The following is a 26,456-nucleotide window of genomic DNA, read 5'->3' as shown; positions in this document are numbered from 1 at the left end:
TAGCTTTTCTATCAAATTGGAAGTTGAAAGAACATTTCTCATATTTACTAAATAGTGTCTAGTCTAGCTAGACCTGTAAAAAATTTTAAGCTGTGTTTTTTCTTTCTTTTTTTAAATATTTCATTGAGTCACATGAATTATGAATTTCAATTCAGCCTTCCATTAGTACAGTATGCAGTATCCCGTGTTGTAGAGTTTTTATTTATGAAAACTTGATGTAGCTGATGGTTAAAATTCTGTGAAGTTGATCTTTTTTTTTTCTAGATGTTATTTGACCTTTTAACAAAGGTTTAATGTCATTTTTTTAAAATATACTCCCAACAATATCTTATACTAAAAAAAAACATATCCACAACTTATTTCAATGTTTTCCTCTAAATAAACAGAGAAGAGAGGTTATGCTCCTTGAAGCTGAGATTAAAGCAGCAAAACAGCTGGAAAAAGATCAGCAAGAGTTCCTTATACAGAATGCTCCTGAAAATATCAAGGTCAGGGCAAGAAACCATGAAGAAGAATATAGCCCAGAACAAAGTTATGATGATGTGCAGCAGACTGTGAATGTATTCAAAGGACAAACATATGTTAAGAGCCAGTCTGTGCCTTCTTTACACACAAAGGCAGCCTCTACAGAAAACATTCCTTTGATGAGGACCAAACCTACTGACAATGTTCACATGAGTAAAAAATTTCAACATTTAAAAAACAGTAGCTTTCAAAGTCTTGCTAAAAGCAAACTAACACCAGACTTGTCTCAGAGTCCAGATTTGAGTCCTTCACAATTATCACCCAAGAATCATCGACCATTGGTTTTCAGATCACCACTAAAGAGTACTATTTCCCATTTATATGAAGACATTGTTTATAACCCTTCACAGGTGAGTAATGCTGTTGCATGGTCACAGCTAGAATAATTTTCAAAAAGCAAGTGATTATTTAATTACTTATCATATTTGTGTTTTCTTTTATCATTGAAAAAAATAAAATAATTTTCCTTGAATATTATATTTATAACAAATCTGAATTAACATTTAAATTTATATATCCAAATTTGTAAAAAAAAATAAAGTACTTTAATATAAATATAAAAGTAGCAATTTTATTTGGACTATAGCTTAAATTTTGAGTTTTTAGAAGTTAATTATAAAGAGTACAATATCTAAGTATTTATTATGTTATCTCGCATTGTAGTTGTATCATATGCTAATTGAGAAATCTTTGTATGTACTTGTTTGTCTGAGAGTAGGCTAACTTACCAGAAATGAAATACAAATTTGATAAAGTCAGTGCAGCAGCTAAAGGATTTTTAACAAGGTGCTTGTTCAGATCTGATAAAGTTCAAGAGCTTATTAAAACAATTCATGTAAGTATCTAAACCTTACAATGTTTAAAGTAATGTAGTAAGTCTTATATTTCAAATCTCTCATGCTACTTACACCTGCTGACTTGTATTTATGATTACTTAATCGTATTTAAAGCAATATGCAAATGTCAATAATTTCTTCATGTGGGTACATTTGGTTGGGTTCCTCAATGTCATTTCTGTTCATACACTACAGACACTATACTGAACTCCTACTGTAACATATTGAAATATTTATAACTATTAATATCCTTTAATTATTATTAGAGTAATATTTTTTGACACAGCTTATTTTTATGTTTTTTTAATTAAATTTTGATATCATGAAAATATTAATGGAATTTTTCCATTTCTTCAATTTACCAATTAAATTACATAGAAAGTTTTTTAAAAAATGTCGTCCTTAATAAATTTCTGCTTGAGAAGCTCTGTGACAATTAGCCATTGAAGCTAAATAATCAACCTTTTTGTTTAGGATACACGTGAGTTTGCTTACAACTTTCAAACTGAAACCCCCATCAAGAAAGGTGTCTTCACAACCCAAGACACAGCCTTGTTGGAGCGTATCATAGCACAGGTCTGTACAGTCTTGTGATACAAAGTCATGGTCTTTGTTTTTCAACATGCTGCCTTTTGTTAATAGGATATATTCCTTTGATACCTTTTGACTTTTCAGCTTCAAGCAGCACTGCTGGACATCCATGAAATTTTCTTTGAGATTCCAGTCTCTGAACGTATGGCTCTGATTGAACAAACAAGATTAAAGGAAAATGAAAAAAAAATCAAAGCTGTGAGAAATTTTGTTGCATTCTGTCTTTTTAGATCATTTTAGTTTAGTATGCATTGAATGCAAGCATAGTGAGATGTTATTTTGTATGGATTGTGTGTTAATGTATTTCTCCAGTCCAGTGATAGTACAAGAGAGTCAGGACCAAAAATTAGTCAGGCCACACTGAAAGCTCTAGAGAGGAAAAGAAAAGCTAGGTAATTGATTCTTTAAAATTGATTAGTCTTAGAGTGATCATAGTTTTTAATAGTGTTTCTTTTGGTTTTCACATATTTGAGGGGTTTATGTGTTTGTATAAAATTCACAGAGAAGCAGAAACTATGGCTTTGATTAGTAGCTCAAGACCTAAAACAGCACCTACAACAACTAATAATAAACTATCTAGTCAAACAGATATGAGGTGAGACTCAGCTTATTTTACAAAATATATAAAAGTTTTTCCATTTGACACCTTGAGAATTTTAAAGTCAACAATTTACAGGGTTGTTATGTGTTCCATATAATATCAGCCCATGTAACATTTCCCATATAGGGCTTCACTTTAGTCCTTGATGTCAGTCACAAACCCTGAGTAAATTCTTAGAGTCATATGGTTACTAGCCAAGTGCTCTACTACACAAATTACTATGTTCTGTTATTAATTAATAATACTAGTACCTAATCAGACTAATCATTTCTTATTAAATTAGCAAAAAGGTAATGTACAGAAAATAAAACTGGTCTCACTATGATTTTTTTCAGTGGACCATTAAAAAGACATTTTGGATTTCTCATCTCCAGGGCCTTGAAACCTCTTACAAGTCATACACAACTTGCACGGTCTGAGACTAGCAGGTATGTTTTGGTAGTTCAGAGGCTAGCGCTATTTTAGTTTTGTTCTTTGTTAATATGTGTACATAGTATTTTGTGTTGTTTTTTTTAAGTTTTTCTTTTATTATAAAACCATGTTATAAGTCTGTTGAATTTCTAGATCAGAAAAAGAACGTCCACGGACTGCTCCTGAAAAGCCATTGACAAAACCCAAACGTATAACAGCTACATTAATCAAACCTGGTCCCTCCAATTTAACTGAGTCCAATAAAGACTGTAACAAGGACAGTACTGGTATGTCAATATTTTAGTTATTTTTTCTTTATTCTAGTAAAAGAGTATCTTTAATTTATGTATATAATTCTCTTCATGGCTCAACAGTTTGGCCACCAAGTAGTAAAGAAAAGATCATTTTTATTTCTACAAGTCGGACTGGAGTAACCCCACGTAACTTTAGTGGCGAAAAAAATAGAGGGGGGTGAGGAGAACAAGTAGTATTCACCCATCACAAAATAGCAGGGCCGGACTTTACCATTGTGACCAAGAAGTCATGGAAAGATCACTCTTTTATTTCAGCAAGTCAGACTAGAGTTACCCCATGTGTAGCTTTAGCAGCGAAAAAAAAAAGAGAGGGCGGGAGAACAGGTAATCTAGTCTGTATTCACCCGTAACTAAATAGCAGGGTCGGACTTAACCATTGCCTATGCGAGACGGATTTCGCGGGGCCAAGTTTGGGAAGGGATACAGATAATAAGTGAAAATTAAGAGTTTGTATTAGAAAATAAATTTATCTTTGCATTTTATTCATTCTTTACTACTTACAGAATTACTTTACAAGCCTTGCTTGTAGCAAAGTCATACAGTATATCATAATAATTCTGTTTCTTAAATAGATCACGTTCAATACCAAAAATTACTGTTTTAATCTATCTACGAGAAAATGTCATTGTATTTTTCTTCAAAAACCATTTTTGAACTAAATAGTAAAATATAATATTATGAGCTAAGTTGTTGAATGTAATTGCCTAACTTTGAAAAGGCCAGAGTTGAGGTGGATATGTATTATGACTTTTTTATTTACTACAGCAGCACCCAGTTTAAATAAAAAACATATTTTGTGGAGAAAGTAGATTATAGGTCATTGTGCTGACCACAATACAACCATTTTATCTGTTGACCCTAGAAACATTGAACATCATGTGCTGAAATTACTCGCAGGTCTCAAACTTTCCATCACACACCTCAAGGACCAGCAGGTCTCAAACTTTTAACATTGCATTTTTACAAACACGTCTGTGTATGGAAATTATTTTATCTATTTTACAAATAAATTTTATGAGATATTTTAAAGTATCATTTCTTAACTGTTTTATCATCAATTTCAGGATTGATCTTTTTTTTCCTTTCCAACTTTGATGACAGTTGATGTGTCTATAATCCACCTTGTCTTATTGTTGTTGTTTTTTTTTAAATAGTCTCTTCAGGCATTAATAACCAAGGTACTAACAGCAACAAGCCAGTGATCAAGTCAAAAGTAGCTACCAACAAAACCGCACTAAGCCAGCCACCTAAATCCTGGAGATAGTATTCAATGATGGAAACAAAACTGAGGAAATCTATTTTCAATTATGTAAATTTTTTTTTAACATGAAGGGAAAGTATTTGGACAGAAAATTAGTTTGTTCGTTTCAAAAATTGAATGAACTGTTTGTGATCTGCTGAGTAAAAAAAAAGTCAACTGTTGTAATTTTGTGTGTGACTCATTTGATGTTCTGAACTGCATTGTTTAAATATATTTCTAAATGAAATTGATTCCATTCATTTTGTTTATTAAATAAATTCTTAACAAATTCATTAGGTACATTCAGTCATACAAGTAAACAAAATATGTGTTTACATTTGGATAAAACTTTTTTTAAAAGCCAGTTTTATCTAGTTTACTAGCAAATCTCAATATCTACAGAAAATCTCTTATTCATATAGGTTTACATTCATTTTCCCTCATTCAGTGTAAATTGTACAGTGTTTATGGTGAATACACTATCTAGCTTATGTTTTGTATTAAAGAAACAAATTATTTGAAAGAAATAATAGCCATTTAATTTGATACAGAAAATGATACCATTTTTCCCCTGTTAACCTTTTAATTCTAATTATATTTTCATTGTTATGACAGTTTGAGCCATACAATTAGTTTTGAATTCATGAAATTTGACATATTTTTGAATGGGTCCAATGTTGTTGTTTTTCTATTACTGCCTTTCTTTGACTTATCTGTAATAACCAAGTGCAGTATTTTTTTTCCTTTATTAATAATAAACTATACAATATGAGTTCAAGCTTTTGTTAATATATATAAAATAGGAGAGTGGTGAGAAAGAGTTGCAACATATATATATATATAAAAGAATCAACAGCAAATTATCATTGAGTGATAACAGTTACTTTTAATTCAATACATCTTGATCAATGAAGCTCACTTCAAAGTATATATATAATGCATATAAAACTTTTTTTTCATTTGTACATATCATCATTTAGTTTATACATCAGATATAATTTGAACAAAAAAATGATGTAAAATTCAACTTGTCATACAACATAGTAATGAACAGCACAAGATTTATGAATGAACATAGCACATTGTGCTTAGCTTACTACAATTATTTATACATATAAAGAGTTTGCACTCTACAATATTGATAACCAACTGTTTGGCTCTGTACATGTTCTGTGGACCTTTTCCTCCTGTCTATCAATGCAAAGGTCTGACATTTTATCAATAGTGTCTGCTATCTGATCTACCTGCTCCCTGGTGGATATATTTTCCATCATGCTGCATAACTCATCCACTGGAATCTCAGAGTTAGGGAACCTGACAGCATGAGCACAGAGAATACTGCTGATCTGAGTAGAGTAGATAAGTGTAGCTTGGTATCAAATAAAAAAATAAGTCAGTAACATGCATAACTAAATATGGTGATACATTTTTTGAGAGGGTCAACCTCCTGTAGCTTTAATATTTTGATGTAGGTTCTCTAGATCTGCACTTTGTATCTCACCATCACGAAAGATTTTTTTTTTCTCCTAGCACTTAAATATAATACAACTCTGATATACACAAATCACATGTAGAGTGAAACTTATGTTTTATTTGTAATACACATAGTGTAAGACAAAATTCCTCATTAGTATTAGTATTACTCTTCAATTAGCTGTAGTATTTATAATGATTTCTAAATCAACTAAATGTTTTGATCTTTGGCCACATCTGCTGATCACTTTGACTTCATATTAATTAGGGCCTACTAAAGGAATTATCCTAGTAAAAAAGAATAAATAAGAATGTAAATTTATGATTATCTGCAATGTTTTTTTGAGTTCATTTTTGAATAACCCTAACTGAAATTTTAAGATGCTATATTTTTCTTACAATCTTTGAAAAAGGGACAGACTCTATTTCATCATGAATGAAACACTTTCTGTAATGGTATATTTTCTCAAGTTTTAATGTGAAATCTTAAATATAAAAAGTATCTCTACTCTATGCTATTTGTATGTTCAATGAACTAATTACTTTTCCATGATGCCCTTAACTCACTGAGTCTTGGAGTTCTATCATGGATAACATAGACTCTCACAGTTTCATATGTTAGTGATAATGATTCTTCCCATAGAATAGTCTCAGGGCCAGATTTACACACAGCAACCCAGGGCCTCCACAAACTCAAAACTATACAAACTTTTAAAAAATATGTAATCAAAGAAATCTTAAAGAAAAGGGAAAATGCTATTGAATTTTTAGTTACCAACTTTTAAAAGCATTCCCAGCAGAAGCCATTCACCCATTTGAAACTGCATGAACTAAAAAAATATGAAAAGTGGTAAAACACTCACAGGGCCAGTTAAAACACTAACAGGGCCAGTTAAAACACTCACAGGGCCAGTTAAAACACTAACAGGGCCAGTTAAAACACTCACAGGGCCAGTTAAAACACTCACAGGGCCAGTAAGTAAGTGGAGGCCCCTACACTTTTTCAAAAGCTTTACTAAAAATAAACTTATTAATAATACTTATCTCTAAAAATATGCCATATTTTAGAAGAAAGAAATGGAGTACTTTTAAATTTAATCTCATTTTAAAAACACAATATGCATATATTAGTAAAAGGAGGGTAAGGCCCTGTGTTGATGCACCCTAACCCTTACAAGTACACAAGACCCAGTTGAACTCACCAACTGACATTCTGTAATCAATTTATCTGTTGAAATACTTTTGTCTTTTCGAAGTGTACACAGCCTAGACTTCACTATACACAGAGGAGTTCTATTTACATGGTCCCTTAGGTGAATATTTGCACCTGAAAGTCATAGAATTAATGTCATAGACTAAAATATTAGAGAGGATCAATTCTAAATTTGATTCTTATATTGATGTTCGTAGAGATTTATTAAAAAGTACTTTTTTTTTTAAAAAAGTTGTGGTGAAATAGTCGATAAAAGAAAATGCACAGTTTGCATTTTTACTTACCACAGCCAATCAGAAGTTTCACAATTTTAGAATCCCCTCTACAAACAGCTAAAAGAAACATTTAGAGCAATATGAAAGAAGTTCTATGCTATTTATACAAATCATTGTAATTGCAATGCATTATAATAAATATTATTGCATATATTTTAAACATTCTGCTTTTATACAGTAGTTCTTAAAATAAAGATTCAGCCAAATCTGTTGACACTTTGCTATTAGTGATTTTGTAAAGTAAATAATATATTTTGGATGAGGCTTACTGATCCCTGCATTTTCAATTAGTAATTAAACTTAATGAGGAAGACCATTTTTCCAATAGCATAGGAAGGTCAGATATACAGGGGAAATAAAAAAAAATCTATAATAATAACACATTGGCCACAGTTTCTAGCCAAGAGACTGAGAGTTTACTGTTTACAAGGTGTTCTATATTCTGGACATGTAAGGCTGGGTTTCATTCATTTTGTTCAAAGAGCATCATTTCATTCACAAAATTTCATAATGTGGCATTAGTAATATAATCAGTGGAGTGAAAATGATAGGACATTGTTCAGTCAACACCATTTAGTAACCATGCAATCTTGTATTGCCAATGAAGGCTTTCAATTTTTTTTTTCTGAATGAACAGTAGCGATTGTTTTGTTGTACAATGACAAGAAAGAAAACATTAGCATTAATATCCTTAAATATTTGTCTTGATGTCTTTTAAAGCACTCTACCTCCAAGTATCAAACTTAGCACAATTCTGTGCATAGACTGCCTTTAATTTATGATGAAACATTAAGGAAAAAATGTATAAAAGTTGAAAACCCAGACTACTCCTGCGAAATCCCTCAAATGAAATTATTAATAACATATTTTTCTAAAGCTCATTTATTTTACAATTGTACAAAGTGTAATGCCAGTCATCCTGATTAAAACCTAAATAAATAGTACTTGAATTTGTCACCATCTCAAACTGACAATAACTTGGTGTTACCTAAATGTAAAGGAGTGTTTCCTAAAATGTCTTGTCGATTGGGATCAGCCCTGACTGCCAAGAGAAGACTAACTGAAAGTGTTCAAACAAAAACAAATAGAGATAACTACTAGAGTATTGGCCACGCATGGTGCAAGTATTCATAAAATAATATTTTCATTTCAATTTATCTTTAAAATGTTGCAAATCATTTTAATGTTCATATTTTTCTTAGTAAAGATTGGCTATAACAACAATCTGTCATATTTTTCTTAGTAAAGATTGGCTATAACAACAATCTGTCATATTTTTCTTAGTAAAGATTGGCTATAACAACAATCTGTCATATTTTTCTTAGAACAGATTGGCTATAACAACAATCTGTCATATTTTTCTTAGTATAGAATGGCTATAACAACAATCTGTCATATTTTTCTTAGTACAGATTGGCTATAACAACAATCTGTCATATTTTTCTTAGTATAGAATGGCTATAACAACAATCTGTCATATTTTTCTTAGTACAGATTGGCTATAACAACAATCTGTCATATTTTTCTTAGTATAGAATGGCTATAACAACAATCTGTCATATTTTTCTTAGTATAGAATGGCTATAACAACAATCTGTCATATTTTTCTTAGTAAAGAATGGCTATAACAACAATCTGCTAATCCAATCCCACTTTGGTTCAAATTCAAACCTAAGGATTTAAATAACATTTAAAAACACAAAACAATATTGGTCTAGACTAATGGTTAGATAAAAACTTTAAAAAACAGACATATCCCTTTTAATTTTAAGACTTTATGAATGTTCTCTACCCAGCCAAGTGTAACATTTACAACTAGACAGCAGAAAGGATTAACACCCAGATACAACTAAAAAAAAAATAATTATCATGATTTCTTTTAAATGGCAAATAAATTAGCCCATTAAACACAATCATTATTTTAAAAAAATAATAATTTAATTAATTCATTAAAAATCAAATTTGTTTTATCATTTTTTAATCACTTTTACCCTTATCAAAAGCTTATAAAGATAGTTATTAAACATGATAATTTTATATTTTCTGGTGTGTAATATTAAACATTGCAAGGTAAACATTTCTGCATCTAAAGTTTACCTATATGTTCAGCTCCTTGGGAGCTAGCAATGTGCAATGGTGTTCTTTTTTTGGTGTCAGATACATTTGGATTCACACCTTCATTCAGCAGTCCAGTGACTAAAACATCATAAAATGATACATTTTATTTGATTGAATGTAATGACAAAATTAAATTGAACATACAATTCAGTCACAAACATTGTTATAGTATTTCTTCAGTTTGTATAACCTACAATAATATATGACTGATTGAAGCCATACAAAATGTTATAGAAACTATTCAGCTTGACCTGTTTGAATATGTACACGATGTACTTAATGAAAACTTTGTTTAAAAAAAAAAGCAATATGTAAGTAATGAGATGTAGTTTCTTTAAAAAAAATATAATAAAGAAAAAAAATTTTGTTGGCAATATTTTAACTAAAAATACTCAGAGTATCAAATCATACCTCTGATCTTCAACCAGACCTTTAAAAAAATTAGAGAATAACTTATGAATTTTATGATGGTGCTAGAACTCCATGTAAAACTATGTAAGTTTTAGACAATTATTTCCCCTTATGAGAGGAATTATGAGAATGAATTTCTGAAGTTTTCAAGAGATGAACTAGTAAAATGCTTTAAAAAAAAAATATTTTGATCTTTGAGAAAATGATATACACTTAAAATAGTTCTTTTGTTGTGGTTTTTTTTTTATAGTGTTTCTGTATTACTATCCTTTTTTTCTCAAAAAACTTGCAATAAAGGTTTTTATCATTTCTAGTTCACTAAGACAATATAAAGGGCAACAAAATCCAACCACTTGTTTATACAGGGTTTCTTTCTTTTAATCCTAAATTGAATTTTTTTTTTGCTGCGTAATTACCTGCTTCCGTATCTGTATTTCTAACTGCTGCCAAAAGTTTTCTTTCATCTGAAAAAAAATGTAAAAGATACTTGATTATCATTTGGTGATAATTTCAAATGTAAACAAAAAAGAGAGAGAGAAGTAATTCTTAAAACAAACCATTTGATCCATTTAGCCCAATACGCAATAAGGCATGTTTCCTTGCAAGGCGCAACTGGTTTTTGAAGTATGAAGCTGGAACCATAGCTCTAGATCTTGAGCCACTAGGTTGTGGTGCATCTTGAGAACTGCTATTCTCTGGTGCCAGTCTTGATATAGGCAGGGGAACACTGAAGTCTATTGGGCAAAGCTGAAGGAAAAATATAGAGAGAATTTTTACTTTTTTTTTAAATTACACATGCTTGTAGAACAAAATATGTAATCATAATGTTTAAAAATATCAAATGGGATTATAGCTAAAATATATTATGTAAAATATATGTAATTTTCAACAGAAATTAAATTTCTCAATAGATGAAGAGCTTAAAATCTGCCTTAAATTTCATTATTTAAGGGACGTCCTAATCAATCCTCACTAGTCTACAGTTTAAATATTGCCAATCTATAGTAACAATCAACAAATTACAAAATAAACTATTTCTGAATGAAAAAAAGCAGTGGCATAATTTCTTTCATAACAAGGTATGGTTAAATTGTTAATAATATTTTATCAACAAAACTTTGCCAGATGTGTGGAAATAAATCCTACAGGCTGCATCACCCTACAAGAAAAAATTGAAATTATAACCAACACTTTGCAAAGACTGCTTAAGAATGTTAATGTAGGTAGTAAAGAATCCTTCATATAATATTGTAACAACTCTCTCTATCCCGGCTCTCTGGCAAACACAGCACCACATGACACTACAAACTCAAAGAACAAGACAGCTCAGAGCTCTAAAATAATGTAACACTATAATGTCTAATATTACAGCCAATACTGTACCATTGGCAACATGTAACGCTGACTGTACAAACACTTCACCATAGATAAATGTTCTAAAAATCCATAAATTCAAAATCCCTACTTGATAAGTATTAGTAAAAGATAAAATAGGACATATGTACAAACGTCAAATCTCACCTTGGATGGGTCGAAGAATGGAAAACTAATTGTAGGCAACGTAGATGTAATAGTATCAAGGCTAGGTGGATTAGCAGATGGAAGAAAAAGCATTTGGCAATGGATTGGTGTGTTTCCATGAAACGAAAATGTGCAAGTAGTTTCAGCCACAGTGTCCAAAGGTTTTTGGTGAGATCTAGATGACAGTAGAGAGACTGCCATTGACTGTGATGTCACTGGCTTTGAATAATTGTTCAAAGTTAAGGCTGAAGAATATGTGATGTTATCCAAATACTGAGTATCGGTCTCCACATCATCTGTCTCCATTGCTGTCAAAAAAGGTCCCGCAACTAATTTACCTTTTTGAACATTTAGATCTCACACAAATACAAAAGATTCCTGAAAATGGAAAGAGAATATATATTGAACTATTAATTAAACTAGTGGATTAGATAGATTAAGTTAGATTTAAATATTGAAAAATAAATCTAAGTGATGTTTAAATTTATGTACATCAACAAATAGATCTACTAGATCTAGATATAAAGTATTGTAATAAGGGTTACCAGACACCAGATGAAGAAAAAAAGGAAGACAAACCCTTAAAAGGAAGACAGAAAAAAAATGTAATTAAAAACTAGGCTTACAATTACAGACGTTACATTAAAAGAGAAGATAATTATGTCCTACACATTTCATGTGTCAATCTAGTTATGCATGTTAACCAGTGACTTAAAAAACTCTGGCTAATTCAGGCAATCCATTCCATGCTCTAACAGTACTTGGGAAGAAGGAGCACTTATATAAATTTGTCCTAGCATATGGAATAAGAAATGTGCATTTATCTTTGTCTTTCAGAGTATTTTGCTTTTATACATTATGGTTCAGTGTTTTATGTATTATTGCTACTTTAATTTTTATTTTTCTGTCCTGTAGTGTCACTAAATTTAGTAATTTTACTAATGGTGTTACTCTAATATAATTGGAATATTTGCTTGTTATAAATCTCATGGCTCTATTTTTCACGTGTGCTTGCTTTTTTGTTTTCCAGAGTTGAAGGGTCAAATGGTTTTGATTTCTATTTGGGACATACATACATACCATACATACATACGCCTTACTTTCTGCTTTATATTAATTTATTATAGATTATATAATATGCCATTGCAGGCATTGGCATGCTACAATAAAAGGCTGGACATTTTGATTTTCCAATTTAGGAGGACATCTGGTAACCCTAAGATTTTTAGATAAATTTAGTTTAGAAAACCAAACTAAAATTCTGTTCTTGTGTCTATGTAAGATTAGATCTAGAATCTAGATTCTAAATCTAATCTATAGTCATTTCCATCTAACGAACATGTTAAGCCCTGCCGTTGCAATTTTTACGTTTGAATTTTTATAGCTCCCTAATGGTTAGTCCTAGGAGAAAACTGTTAACATCTATAAACTCGTCATCCATTTGTCTATAAAAATAGATATGGTGTTTTGTTATGCTATGCATAGTTATAATAAAATATGATGTCAAAGAGGGTCAGGTCATTGAGGTCCAGTGCTGACATTAACGAGCACCTTCCCCCATTTTGTAACTTAGTGAACACTCTCAGTGTGCTATCGAACACCTCATAGTTATTGTATTTAAAAAATGTTATTATTTTTAAATTTCTTTTTTTATATCAATTTCTTTTAAAATTAACTAAAGACAGACAGGTCAGTGTTACTTTTCCCACTCTCAATGGCTTCCTCCTCTGTTTATAACGGACGCCACAAGGCCATTAGATACAAGTTTTATCATACTGTGTACTGTAGCATACCTAGGTCTAGTTGAACCAAATAAGAAAAAAAACACTGTTCAACATCTTTAGAAAGACATTCCAATCACATTTATACAGTTAGGTGTTCCAATGAATAATAATGAATTTAACACATCCTTCAGTAGTGGACAAGGCAAAATCGTAATAAGAAATATTATTGGGATTAATAAATCTATAATTTTTTTCAATGAATAAACATGACCTAGATCGAGATATCCAGAATATATCATTTATGAATGAAAGAAAAAGTGCGGGCTGCTAATTTGAAGCCAGAGACCATGCCCACTGCAGGTGATCATGCTAGGTGACCTGGCAGTGGGAGAGGTATAAACTAAGCGTGTAGTGTCACAATTTATCAAACAGGCAGTTGAGAGAAGGAGAGAGTCATGAAAAGAATTATAAGCATCTATGGGAGGGAGGGGATGTTAAGTAAATCTACTTCTTTTAATACAAACTAAATAATTTTTAATTAACACAGATATAATTTATTAGCATTAGCATAGTGGTGTTCACTGACGGTGCTCAGTGTGCACTGAAGGAGAAATCACAAAAACTACGTTCAGTATAGGAGCATGAAGTGACCCAATTTATTTTAAAATAAAATCTTGACTATGAGTGGTAATTCAAAGGAATACAGCTATTTTTACAGTCCTTTAGTTGCAGAAAAAGAATCTGCTTTCATTTTTTTTGTAAGTTAAACCATCACCAAATACAAAAATAAAATAAAAATTTGACTTAGTCTTATTAGGTCTTAGACTACATGATAAGTCTTAGTTCCCGAAAGTCGGTGTTCAGATATAAGAATCGATAAGAATCTACTAGTAATACTACTATATAATATATATCTAAGACTTAGAATATCTAGTGACATCTAGTCTATTATTTTTTTCTATACTAGTCTGTTAAGTATTATAATTATAGGTATAGTTTTATAGTCTAAGTCTATCTAGTATCTAGATCTAGATCTAAATCTAGCGTCTGATTTATAATTTATCATTTAGATCTATGGTAGATTCTTATAACTGAACACCGACTTTCGGGAACTAGGTCAATTTTTTATTTTATTTTTTTATTTGGTGAAGGTTTAACTTACAAAAAAACTGAAAGCAGATTCTTATTCTGCAACTAAAGGACTATAAAAATAGCTGTGTTCCTTTGTATTACCACCCATAGTCAAGATTTTATTTTAAAATAAATTAGGTCACTTCATGCTCCTATTTTGAACGCAGTTTTTGGGCTTTCTCCTTTAGTTGAACAGTGAGCACCGGTGTTGAACACCACTATGTAATTGCTAATAAATTATATCGGTGTTACTTAAAAATTATTTAGATTGTAGTAAAAGAAGTAGATTCAATTTTGCAATATGTATTTATAGTCTATTTCCTCATATACTCTCTCTATTTCTCTCTCTCTCTCTCTCTCTATATATATATATATATATATATATATCGTGTATAGTTTATTTATTTAAATACCTATATAATCTATGTGTAGAAACAGACAGAAATAAATTTATATAGATTATAGAGCTATAAATTAATTATTTTAATTTAATAAACATGATATTTTCTACTAGGCTACTTGTATTTTCTCTCTGTCTTTCTTTTAACTCCCATCCAAGGACCCTCTTCTTGTTTTCATAATTTGGATGTTCGTTTTGTGACACCTTAACATCCCCTCCCTCCCATAGATGCTTATTAAATAATTCTTTTCATGACTCTCTCCCCCTTCCCTCCACTGCCTGTTGGATAGTTTGTGACACTACTCGCTGAGTGTATACCTCTCCTTACCGCCAGCTTATCTTGCGTGATCACATGCAGTGGGCATGGTCTCTGGCTTCAAATTAGCAGCCCACACTTTTTCTTTCATTCATAAGTTATATATTCTAGATATCTCTATCTAGGTCATGTTTATTCATTGAAAAAATCATAGATTTATTAATCCCAATAATATTTCTTAATACGATTTTGCTGTGTTCAAAAAGGAGAATGAGCTGAATTCATTATTATTTGTTTGGACACCCCCTTTTTTAATTTTATTTAACAGCTAACGTTATAAATGTGATTGGAATGTCTTTCTAAAGATGTTTGGAAGCTTATTTTGATATGCCCATCAGCCTACGATCAAACAGGCTCATGATATAGCCTTCATCCCTTATATGGGTATGAATTGCCGGGGGAGGTTAAAACAACAGCTTAACATACATGGTTACCGACAATCTAAATAACTGCCATCTGCTTTGGAAAAACGGAACAAAATTACCAGAACTTATCTAAAATTGGACATGCTCAGTCCCGAATCGTCGATTTTAGCTCCAAACATAAAAACAAATGAATTACAAACAAAAAAAAAGCGACCCGTTTAGAAAGGAGAATCCGATGGGGTGTTCAAACTATAAGAGCCTCCTCTATAATTATAAGCCCGATGCGTAGTCATACTCATGATACTTGAGTTGATGATATTGACTCTGATACTTTGATTTTGATTAAAGTTTGATAATGATAGATTCTAGTTGATACTAATGATTTAACTAATGTCAATGTCTAATCATATGATTATAAAATAATCTGATTTATATTATGATAGTCATAACTTACTAACTAGTCTAGATCTAGATCTATTCTATATCTAGTCAATTTTTCATATCCAATATTAAGACTGGACCAGACTAGACTTAAACCTATATATATTCACTAGTCATCTAGATCTAGTCTAGATCAGTAGATGTAGATTAAGTCTTTAGTTTAGACACTTTATTAGACTTTAGTTTATCTAAACTAGAGTTCTAATCTAGGTGTGTTGAGCCTAACTGTCAACCGTAAAGGGAGGTCACTTGTTTGCGTAAATAAGACAAATAAGCGGATGTTTTTAATGTGTATAAATGTAATTATACTTTTGAAACAAAAGAGCGATTGTTCTGTTGTCAACAAATCACTGGCTCTGGACTTGATTAACTTACTAAGAGACACTAAGACTAAAGACAGTAGATCTAGACTATATAATAGAATCTACAATTCTAAATCATGTCACTCACTTCCGACATATTATTTTATACACCTCTTTTATTTGTATGTCTTTATCTTCTTCTAAATAAAATTGTGAAGACTCCTAGAAATATATGCATAGTTGTTCTCGGCGACATTGGAAGAAGTCCTCGAATGCAGTATCATGCAATGAGCTTTGCCATGGAAGGATTTCGTGTTTATTTAGTTGGCTATAGAGGTATATGTTTTAAATTCTAGACTATTAACATTCCATTTTGTTCCCCAAAATTATTTTGGATTTAAAATAAGGTGATGCACCCTTAAAATAATTAAAACAACAATGATGTTGGCATATCTTCCTTTTTTAAACTAGAATCTAGATAACAATTAACATCCCTGTGAATGACAGATTGAAGATTCCTAAAACTCTGTGATTTTTTAATTGGCTGTTTTAGTCTTTATGTCACTTGGATATTTTTTAAATTTCCAATTATCATATATATATTTTCTGTTTTTTAAGTCCATTGTTATATATTTGGTAGGTTCAAAGCCACATGAACAAGTTCTTAAGAATGAACAAATTACACTTCATCATATGCAAGAACCACCTCTATTTATTACAAGTAAGATATTATTTTTCTCACTATAGGTCTATTGCTCTGAGCATTTTATATGTCAGCAGTTTTTACTTTTATTTTGACATTAGATAAATAAATTTAAAATTGTTAATTTTTTTGTTCATTTGAAGCCAGATTTACTATTAATGGTTTTCATTAATAGAGGCACAAACAGTGTCTGCAATTAAATTTTTTGTATACTGTTAGTGTGAAAATAGCATTATAAAAACTTTTATGACATTAAACCATTTGTGACATATTTTTGCTAAGAAATTTATGAGCTTGCTAAATTTTTGACTTAATGACCAGAACTCCCAAAGCTGTTAGGATATGCTGTCAAAGTTATATGGCAGTCAGTGATGCTTGCTTGGACATTACTTCTGCTTCCTAATATGAGCTCAATTTTTATTCAGGTCAGTGTTCTTCAATCTTATATGATACATTTGACATACCTATATCTTTTTGTTTTTTAGCTTTAAACATATATTTAGAAATTGACGTAACTTAGATTTATCAATGTATTATACCTCATAATTTAAGCTCTCTATTTTTTTAAAGTATGTGTATCTCAAAGTTTTTAATACATTAGGTATAGCTTTAACTTTTAATTTTAAAGTTGAAGTATTCTCAAACCTCATTTCACTTAATTAAGCTAATTAAGGTGTATAGCAAGCATTTTAATTTGTTTAAAATGTCTTTTCAGTCCTAAATACATTCCTTACATTTATATTGAACTAATCCAAACATACTATTTTATTTTATATTGTTCAACTTTATTAGAATTAAATGGTTGCTTTTTTATTAATTATTATTTTTTCAATAATCAGTTTTAATTCATTTCCTCTTGTTGTACTTTCTCCCAGTAGAATCCACCTTCCATTCCAACAATGCTTATCTCATATATAGTGAGCAGAATAAGGTTTTCAACTCTGGTCATTGACTGGCATAACTATGGATACACTATTTTAGCAATGGCTCTTAGGCCTGGACATCCACTTGTAACTTTTTCTAAATGGTTAGAACATAAATTTTTAAAATTTAGTAATTGTGTATTCTTATTAGCTTTGTATGCTTTTTTAAATCTGTACTTTTTAAAGATACTTGATCCAATTCACATTGATGTTTGTATGTTTCATTTGACTTTATATAAATGAACAGGTATGAAAAGAAATGTGGTGGTCTGGCTTACTACAATTTCTGTGTTACTAATGCAATGAAAGAGGATTTATTGTCTCACTGGAATATTAGGTATTAAAACAAGCATAACATTCTTAGTTGATTTACAAAAATAACATTTGGAATGAAATATAACTTTGTATATTCCATATTCTTGATAGAGCGATCACTGCTCATGACAAACCAAGTGAACTCTTCCAGACCATAAGTTTAGAGCAGCAGCATAATCTCTTCTGCAGACTGAGTAAAGAATACCCAGTTTTTGCAAGGTTGTACGCTCCTTATTTCACTTTGTTTAATTTAAAATGTGTCATAAAATGAATGAAATTGCTATTTTAGCCATTGGTTTCTTTATTATTTATGTGGGCAAATTATCTTGAAACTCAATTTCAGTCAAGACAATGCCATAGATCACACAAAATTTACACAGAAGAATACAGATGGAACTGTAGCAAAAGTGGATGGTAGACCAGCATTATTAATGAGCAGTACCAGCTGGACAGGTATGTTCAAATATGCTCAAAACTATTTTAAACACTGGCAAATATTGAATAAACAGCTTTTTTTAGCAATTTATTAATTAATTGTATTTTTCTGTTTAGTGTTCTGTTTACAGTTTGTACTGCCCTATAGCTTTACTGTATAACCTTGTAACTGTATAGAGTATTGTGATGGCATCATTTGAATACTACTGTTTTTGTCCACAGAGGATGAAGATTTTGGTCTTTTGTTAGATGCTTTGAAAAGTAAGTTAACATTCAAAGAATATTGTACCGTTTTTCCCTATCCAGGCTCTCAGCAAACTGCACCACACAACACTACAAACTTAAAGAACCTCACAACTCAGGGCTCCAAAGTAACAGTAACAGTTTAATTTCAAATACATCACAAATACTGTACTGTACTGTACAGTTGGCAACAACATTACACTGACTGTCCAAAAACCTAGCCTCTGCTCCGGACTGACTTCACACACCGTGCTGGTTCTGATTTTGCCTTGTATTGGTCACATTGGGAGGTAATGTGAAGCGTCTTGACTCTAATACACTCGCTCTTATATAGGGTCCCTACAGGCCTTCTAAAATCAGATGAAATGTTGCATGACCACTGGTTGATCACATTGGCAGTGACTTGCATGCGTATTATTTATAACACAGGTCTTTGCCAAACTGGCTTGTACTGTCACTCGTCACAGTTGACTGCATGTCTTACCCTGGCCTTAGATGATTGCATCGGCTAATAAAAACACACACAGCACTACCCCCATCTGAGTCACTCCCAAGTTTATAACAATATCAACTGTTACAAGACATATCACTGTTATCACAAGAATAAGTCACTTTTTTTTTATTTTCAGTTTCTAGTGTTTCCTTTCATTTGTGTTCCACAGAATATGATCAACTGCCCAGCACAGATACTTTTCCTGATTTGGTTTGTGTCATCTCTGGTAGGTAGAAAGATATATCAAATATGTATTTAAGTTTAACCACTTCTTCAAATCAAGTGAAATTAAATTAAAACTCTTGCCACCATTGTTGGCTCTTTAAAAAATTTCAGTCATTGAATTGATGAATTAACAGCAGTGGCTCATGAAAGTATGGCACAATTGTGCCGTCCTGATTTTCAGTGTAGCACTAACTAGTTTGAAACTGACCTAAGGCAACTCAATATTCTATAATAAGATATGGTGCACTTAATCAGAAAAGGTTAGGAACCAGCAATCAAAATTTTTATAGCAGTCATGTAACAAATACAATTTTCATTTTTTTTTTTTCGTATCACAGGTAAAGGTCCACAGAAAATTTTTTACACTCAACAAATTGCTGATTACCATTGGAAAAAAGTAAAGTTTTGTCTTCCATGGTTGGCAGCTGAAGACTATCCTTTAATGCTTGGTAAATATTTTTAAAAATAATTTGCTACAAATTATGTAATGATACAATATTTCCTAACTTTACCTGTGTTACTCTAGGGACACATTCAGTTTATGTGCATGAGAATAGTTTCAAGTTCAGCTGATGTATTTGTGTGTCTTGTTTTAGATTTAGCTGATGTATTTGTGTGTTTTGTTTTAGATTTAGCTGATGTATTTGTGTGTCTTGTTTTAGATTTAGCTGATGCATTTGTGTGCCTTGTTTCAGGTTCTGCTGATATTGGTGTGTGTCTTCATAAATCTTCCAGTGGTTTAGACTTGCCTATGAAAGTTGTTGACATGTTTGGATGTGGTCTGCCAGTCTGTGCTGTTAATTTTCAGTGGTATAGAACTATAGTTGAAAACATATTATTGCCTTTGCTAATCAATTTTTTATCTTATTACAGATTTGAAGGATATTATTTAAATAAGCATTTCTAACTATGAAGTAAAATTATTTTTCATTAGAATTATGAAAAACAACTTCCATCATACTTTCATTGCCTTAAATTTTTAATAGTGGGTGATGTAGACTGGATGAAATAAATATTCTTCTATCAGATCATCATCAGAAGCTAATTTTGGCCAATCATTTTCTTGTGGAGTTGTCATGATGTTTGAGATGATTCTGAGCTCTCTCTTCTACTTGTACCTCCCATTATAATCCAACCACAGTAATGTAGGAACTAGGACAGGTCTCTTTTTCTTCACTTTTCTTCTCATGACATTTTCTTCAAGAATAGAAATCCTTTCCTAACTTTAAAGTGCTTTCATTCAAAACGACTACAGGAAAATCTTTGCATCCTTCCAAACATAGGTAAAGTAACTCTTGTGTTGCCCTTGTAGTTAAATGGAAGATATGATGAAACTTATATTAATTTTTTCTTATTTTTCAACCTGTTGAGTCAATTCTTTGAGTCTATGAACTTGTTTGAATACATATTAATTCATATGTTGTTGTTTTTTTTTTGTTCTTGCCATTAAAGCATCGGAGAACTTGTTCACCATGATGAAAATGGCCTTTTATTTCATGACAGTGAGGAACTTTTTACCCAACTCAAGGTAAGGCAATTAAAGAAATTATTGACTTCTCAATCACTGTATAAACTGTACATTCTTAACTATCTTATTTCCTACATAACTTCAAATAGTATGATAAGAATGATTTAATGTACTGCTATCCCTTACTAATTGTTTCGTACTATTTTGCCCAGGCATGCTTTCACTCATATTAGTCTTGAAATTATTTTCTTTATCAATTATATTTTTTTATCTTTAAGGATCTTTTGTTTGGATTTCCAAAGTTGGCTAGTAAGCTAAAACTATATAGAGAAAACTTGGCTTCTTTCCAAAAGTTAAGATGGCACAGCCAATGGAGGAAGATAGTTTTGCCAATTTTTTACAAAATTGGAGGTATCCAGATGTCTGCATTTGATTTACCAGGATTTTTGGAAGATAATGATTTTGATGAAGAAGCTAAGAAGGAGCAATAACATTCAAAGATTTGATAGAAATGTGATTCAATTATGTGCAAGATATGTGTTTTGTTGTTGATCACTGCAAGATTTTTAATTACTTTTGTTATTTCTAACCCTGACTTTGTTTTTTGTTTGAAATACTGAATACTTTTTTGTTTCTCTATCAATAATACAAAACTGTTGATAAGAAAATAATAATAATGCTCTCTGTTTTATTGTTTGTATTGAGACTGTTACTGGATGGCTGCCTGGTCGTGTGGTATGCACTTAGTTGGCTTGATGGTCCCTGGTTCAAAGCTTGCCGCCATGATCCCCTGCCATCCTGCGAGAGGTTTGGGCTAGGATGTAATCATCTTCAAATCTGAAGGACTATCCAGGACATGTAAAGCAAATATATATTTTTGTTCAAGACCAAGTTCTTCAATGTTGTGACTTAGAAATTTAAAGAAGCATTTTTTGTTTTTTTAACTAAAAATTGACTCACTAGTTATAAAATAATTTTATCTAGTCGTGGTCCAATAGTGGGTAAATACTCATGAGGGAGAAGTCCTTGCCATTTAGGTCAAATCACTAGAAAGAAATAATTCCAGTATTTATTAACATTATAGGTGAAAACAACTTTTTATTGATCTAGAGTAAACAAACTTGAGCAATACAAATAACTTCTTATTGATTGAAACAATACAACACTAATCAAACAATACCTTACAAAAATGTCTATTATAGCCCAGTGATAGACTAACTACGGCATAGTTAGCCTGTGGAAAAATGTAATCAACCCAACACATTATTAGTAACAATTGAATATAATTTCAATCTCAATGTAAATGTTTATAGTGCTTATGCCAATGTTTCTTTTTTCTAAAATAATTTTTAAAAAAGTTGTATGACTAGGTCAAGTGTTTTCTGTTTTACACAGTGCTACAAATGTAAAGAAAATGTTTAATTTTGGTTTCAAAAACAAATAATGCATTTAGCGTGTGTATATATATATATATATATATATATATATGTCAAATATATTTTAATACACTATTTAAGTGGAAACTTATGCAACACAAACAGTGCCCTTTTAGACACTTATCCAAAGGGAAAGGCTTCTTTCTTAATTTTGAGTGCCTTAGGAGATGCATAGGGTCTTTCATAAAACAATCAATTAGATTATCATACAATAACATGCTGACACTGAACAATCTTTATAACAATCATTTCATTGAATACATACGAATATTAACAATGTAATGATTTTATTATTAATAATTATCAGAGTGAATGTGTGGGATTATCATTAGAGCAGTGTGATTATCAAATGTGTTTTTACATAGAACACAAAATATCTGTATGAAATCGTGTGTGTGGAGAAAATGACTACAGCTAGAAATGCCAAGACTGTAGTTAATGATAATATGTGTAAATGTTTTACATGTTTCGTATGTTCCTTCAAAATTGAAGTGTACTTCCTAGTCCAAACCTCCCTCAGGACGACGGGGGATGGGAGTGGACAGGGTTTGAACCCGAGACCATCGAACGTCAGCGCGCAAACCCCACGACCAGGCAACCATCCCAACCAACCATTTGAGGTAACTACAATTGGTTTATTTAAGTCAAGGTTAAGCTTAATTGAAAAAAAAAATTGATATATTTATTCTTCATATGTTTGTTTGTGTAGCAACCAATATAAAATACTAGATCTAGGCTACAAGTGGGTCTCTTATATAATCAAAAAATTTAAATCCAACTTTCTGGTGGGGGATGTATATTCTATAAAAGGTGCGTCTCTAAATCAATTAAAGACAAAATATATATTTTAAAATGTGTAAAGAGTGGACTCAATTGCGAATAGCTTATAGTAAATGTTTCATTTTTCAAACTATTCCACTTCAATGATTTAGGCCTATTTATCAGCAGGACTTCTTTAATTAATGGATCCAAAATGTGTGGTACGGGATGCAACAGGAGATTCAAAGAAGTTTAAATTATGCTTTGTTTCAAACTTAGCTTTAGTTACTTTTCAATTTAGGGATGCAAATAAAATATAGGGCTCCCTAAATGTTCGTGGTTAGGAAAGAAGCAGGCTTTCTATTAGAAAATGCCCCAAAAAATGCGATGTCATCGTAGTGCTAGTTGTACCACGGAATATCAATAAAAAGATTCAGGTTAAACTAACCAGAAATGCGTATGGTTATAATAATAATAATCTTTATTGTCCGTATGGAAATTTGTCTTACTATTTGTGCATTACACCAAACAAAAAAACAACTATAAGAAACCAAAGTGTACATTCACACCAGACTCACTCATAATTTACATGTGACAAAGTTTATACCAGATTGTTCTTATTTAATGATTTGATTGACAGGGGAACAAAAGAGTGTTTGTGTCTGTTTGTCTTTGCCATCAGTGTCTTGTATCTCTTTTGTGATGGTAAAATCATAAAATCCTGACACAAAGGGTGATTCTTTATTTCGAGGATCTTGTTAGCTTTTTTATAGGCTAGATGTTTGTCTCAAACAACTGCCCAAATGGGGTTTGTTTTTTGCCAATGATTTTACCAGCAACATTTAGGATTCTATAAAGTTTATTTTTAATGCTCAGATTGCCATACCAGGCAGTGATATTGAAACTTAAAATATTGCAGATGTGAGCGTGATAAAACATAGCCAAGGCCTTTTCGCTAACATTAAACGAGGACAGTTTTCTATTTAGTATGCATATAAGTCAGACATAATTTAAAACAACAATTAATAAGTAGTTTTTCATAATTTTTTTTTTTACCTGCCTGGGCGGCCCACTTCGGGGGCCGATTTTCAGTTTGTGTTTGCAAACAAACTGTCTTTGTAACCTTGTTTTAATATTGATTCTTGTTTTGTCAGGTACATGAAATAATTGAGCATATTTTCAAACTGATCTGAGATTAGGTGTTGGACAAATAACGTGTACAAACTTTGTACTAGACGGACAGACAGAGTTGATAGAAGCTTTCTAAAAAAATCAATCTCTACATTTTGTTTAAATAGCACAATTATGTAAACGTTAGACCAGAGTGGGAGCCATGACATTATTAGCATGATGCTCTATCAACTTAGTTATCCAGCCATGTGTGAAATTTTATCTTGAAATAAATGATTCAATTATTAGCTTAAGTTTGTAACAAACTTCATTAGGCCGCATAAAGTATGAGCTAATAGTTGGCAGATTGTGTTTTCTAACAAAGTTTGGTACAAACTTCATACCTTCTATCAAATGAACAGAAACAGATGACTCTTCACAGCTGGAAGTTTGTATGTGAATCTTCATTGTGAACATCTTATTTGCCTCTTTCTTCAGCCAACATTATAAAACAAGTCCTATAGATTTTCTATGAGCTATAGCTTAGAATAACTAAAACATTAATTTTGATTGAATAATTAAATATACTATTTTGGAGAAAATCAATAAATGTGGCGCTGGGAACAAAAACGAAAGTAATTGCCCAAGTATTTGAACACTTTTTAAAAAATTCTTCATGCTGTATATAATAAACCATATTAATGTTACTGGAACGACATGACCAAGAGAATAACAATAGCTTTTATAAATACATAATGTTTATTTATGCCAGTATACAAATAAGACATTTTATAAAGTGAGAGGAACAGCAATTACATAAACAGAACTAGATATTCAACTTAAGTATTATCTGTGTACTAGTGACATACAGAATTTTTTTTACCTTCAGTTTGTCTATAAAAAATATTATTAAATTCTTAAGAAAATTAAATTCTAAGAATTGTATGTAGCTAAATCTCTGTATCCTGGTTTCAGGTCCTATTACTGTACAATTTATTTATTGCTAAATGTAATATATCTTAAGTATGTCATAATGAATGTATATAGACAAGAATCTTATTACTAAGAGGTTAAATTGAGTCTCTTAATGTTTTCATTTATTGAGCTAAATAGGAGTTCTAACATTTTGTTTTCTTTGGCAATGCAGCTCCAATAGAAAGGTCTAACAGAAAATGAAACGTTTTACCTAGAAACCTAAAATTAAAAGTTTTTAAATGTAACTATACACAATTTAAAGTGGACATTTCTTAAAGCAAAGCTGTATGTTACTCTATCCAGCATGTAGATCTACATTCAGCATGTTGGAGTGTGAAGCTGTTAATAAATTAAACTTGCATTTATTTGAGACTATAAGCACTCAACTTTCAGTAATAGATTATTGAGTGATATATTTAGCCTACTATCAAAAGTTGATATGCTGTGATAAATGGCTCTCCCATTAACAGATATTTTATATGTATACACTTTTAATGTATGCAAATGTACAGGCCACAAAGTTATACCTGGTCATTAATATACAAATATTGGACTTTAAAAAAAGAGTTTGTTAATATTGAAAAAGTTTTATTACTAGGTATTTGATCATACACATTTGCAAACTCAGAAATTCAAAAGAATCAAAGAAATTGCCAAAAGTGTCCGCATGAAATACATATATCTCTTTATTTAGTCATTCTAGACATTAATGTACAATATTATGCTTACACCTTTTTTTTTTTCAAAGTGAATTTTATTCTTTGATAAATCTAAATATTTTTTTTTATAACAAACTTGTACTTCTCACTCTAAAGTTTACAATAGCCAAGTAGTGAACTATACAACAGCAGAGATTAAATAATATATAAAAACGTTATGCTTAAAAAAAAACTTACTGAACAATGACATCAACGCCAACCTTAGTTTGTAAACTCTAGTAGTCACACCATTGTTTATGTGTAGGTAATGTATAATATAGAAACTTGTTTACGGAAGTAATAAATCAGTAAATATTGATTATTATTTGGAATGTCACATGCAGCAGTAAGAAATGGAATGTTAGTAATGCTTACATCTTGACAAACAAAACCAACAATCATAAAATAATTTAAAAAAAAAAAGCATAAGAATATATCAAAATTAGTTATGTCATAAAAAAACAA

General features: G+C 31.0%; 3 protein-coding genes across 9 annotated transcripts in view; 2 read left to right on the top strand and 1 right to left on the bottom strand.

The window, feature by feature from the left end:
- The window catches only part of LOC106054138 (uncharacterized), a 34,695-nt gene extending 29,405 nt beyond the window's left edge, over nucleotides 1-5,290 (top strand). For 4 of the 5 annotated variants that reach the window (XM_056021346.1, XM_013209899.2, XM_013209921.2 and 1 more), the window contains 9 exons: nucleotides 387-875; nucleotides 1,244-1,360; nucleotides 1,836-1,937; nucleotides 2,037-2,150; nucleotides 2,265-2,344; nucleotides 2,455-2,547; nucleotides 2,889-2,981; nucleotides 3,118-3,251; nucleotides 4,433-5,290. In XM_056021346.1, the coding sequence (XP_055877321.1) occupies nucleotides 387-875; nucleotides 1,244-1,360; nucleotides 1,836-1,937; nucleotides 2,037-2,150; nucleotides 2,265-2,344; nucleotides 2,455-2,547; nucleotides 2,889-2,981; nucleotides 3,118-3,251; nucleotides 4,433-4,542 (1,332 nt within the window). In that variant the 3' untranslated portion in view covers nucleotides 4,543-5,290. The remainder of the gene's footprint in view (nucleotides 1-386; nucleotides 876-1,243; nucleotides 1,361-1,835; nucleotides 1,938-2,036; nucleotides 2,151-2,264; nucleotides 2,345-2,454; nucleotides 2,548-2,888; nucleotides 2,982-3,117; nucleotides 3,252-4,432) is intronic. The other variant, XM_013209916.2, reaches the window with a different exon arrangement.
- Nucleotides 5,291-5,378: 88 nt separating this feature from the next.
- LOC106054169 (ankyrin repeat domain-containing protein 54-like) lies at nucleotides 5,379-16,162 on the bottom strand. Of its 3 annotated transcripts, none has more exons than XM_056021357.1 (9): nucleotides 15,924-16,162; nucleotides 11,530-11,907; nucleotides 10,566-10,755; nucleotides 10,425-10,472; nucleotides 9,577-9,675; nucleotides 8,468-8,539; nucleotides 7,489-7,536; nucleotides 7,194-7,318; nucleotides 5,379-5,864 (listed from the first exon to the last, which is right to left on the bottom strand). In XM_056021357.1, the coding sequence occupies exons 2-9, from the start codon at nucleotides 11,833-11,835 to the stop codon at nucleotides 5,649-5,651; spliced, it is 1,104 nt and encodes a 367-aa protein (XP_055877332.1). In that variant the 5' UTR covers nucleotides 11,836-11,907; nucleotides 15,924-16,162; the 3' UTR covers nucleotides 5,379-5,648. The 3 variants fall into 3 exon arrangements, with proteins under 3 accessions (XP_055877332.1, XP_055877331.1, XP_055877333.1); XM_056021356.1 differs by having other exon boundaries at nucleotides 15,920-16,161; XM_056021358.1 differs by having other exon boundaries at nucleotides 16,003-16,159.
- Nucleotides 16,163-16,208: 46 nt separating this feature from the next.
- Nucleotides 16,209-21,690, top strand: LOC106054131 (chitobiosyldiphosphodolichol beta-mannosyltransferase-like). The gene is made up of 13 exons (XM_013209880.2): nucleotides 16,209-16,544; nucleotides 16,849-16,929; nucleotides 17,233-17,336; nucleotides 17,790-17,938; nucleotides 18,082-18,171; nucleotides 18,261-18,368; nucleotides 18,493-18,602; nucleotides 18,807-18,845; nucleotides 19,490-19,546; nucleotides 19,884-19,994; nucleotides 20,241-20,355; nucleotides 20,998-21,073; nucleotides 21,292-21,690. The coding sequence occupies exons 1-13, from the start codon at nucleotides 16,346-16,348 to the stop codon at nucleotides 21,502-21,504; spliced, it is 1,452 nt and encodes a 483-aa protein (XP_013065334.2). The 5' UTR covers nucleotides 16,209-16,345; the 3' UTR covers nucleotides 21,505-21,690.
- The last annotated feature ends 4,766 nt before the right edge of the window (nucleotides 21,691-26,456 follow it).

This window comes from Biomphalaria glabrata, chromosome 2 (genome assembly GCF_947242115.1).
Source record: "Biomphalaria glabrata chromosome 2, xgBioGlab47.1, whole genome shotgun sequence".
In the NCBI taxonomy this organism is placed as follows: Eukaryota; Metazoa; Mollusca; class Gastropoda; family Planorbidae; genus Biomphalaria; species Biomphalaria glabrata.
This window is presented reverse-complemented; position numbering and strand designations above follow the sequence as displayed.

What these genes read in the sequence shown, in the direction of transcription:
- LOC106054169 (XM_056021357.1), bottom strand. Translation starts at nt 11,835, where the DNA reads ATGGAGACAGATGATGTGGAGACCGATACTCAGTATTTGGATAACATC. An exon ending in CATTCTTCGACCCATCCAAG is followed by an intron (nt 10,756 to 11,529) that starts GTGAGATTTGAC and finishes TTTTTCCTTCAG; the next exon opens with CTTTGCCCAATAGACTTCAG. An exon ending in CCAAGGAGCTGAACATATAG is followed by an intron (nt 8,540 to 9,576) that starts GTAAACTTTAGA and finishes GAACACTTTCAG; the next exon opens with TTAGTCTTCTCTTGGCAGTC.
- LOC106054131 (XM_013209880.2), top strand. Translation starts at nt 16,346, where the DNA reads ATGTCACTCACTTCCGACATATTATTTTATACACCTCTTTTATTTGTA. An exon ending in ACCACCTCTATTTATTACAA is followed by an intron (nt 16,930 to 17,232) that starts GTAAGATATTAT and finishes CTTAATGACCAG; the next exon opens with AACTCCCAAAGCTGTTAGGA. An exon ending in TTGTCTCACTGGAATATTAG is followed by an intron (nt 18,172 to 18,260) that starts GTATTAAAACAA and finishes TATTCTTGATAG; the next exon opens with AGCGATCACTGCTCATGACA.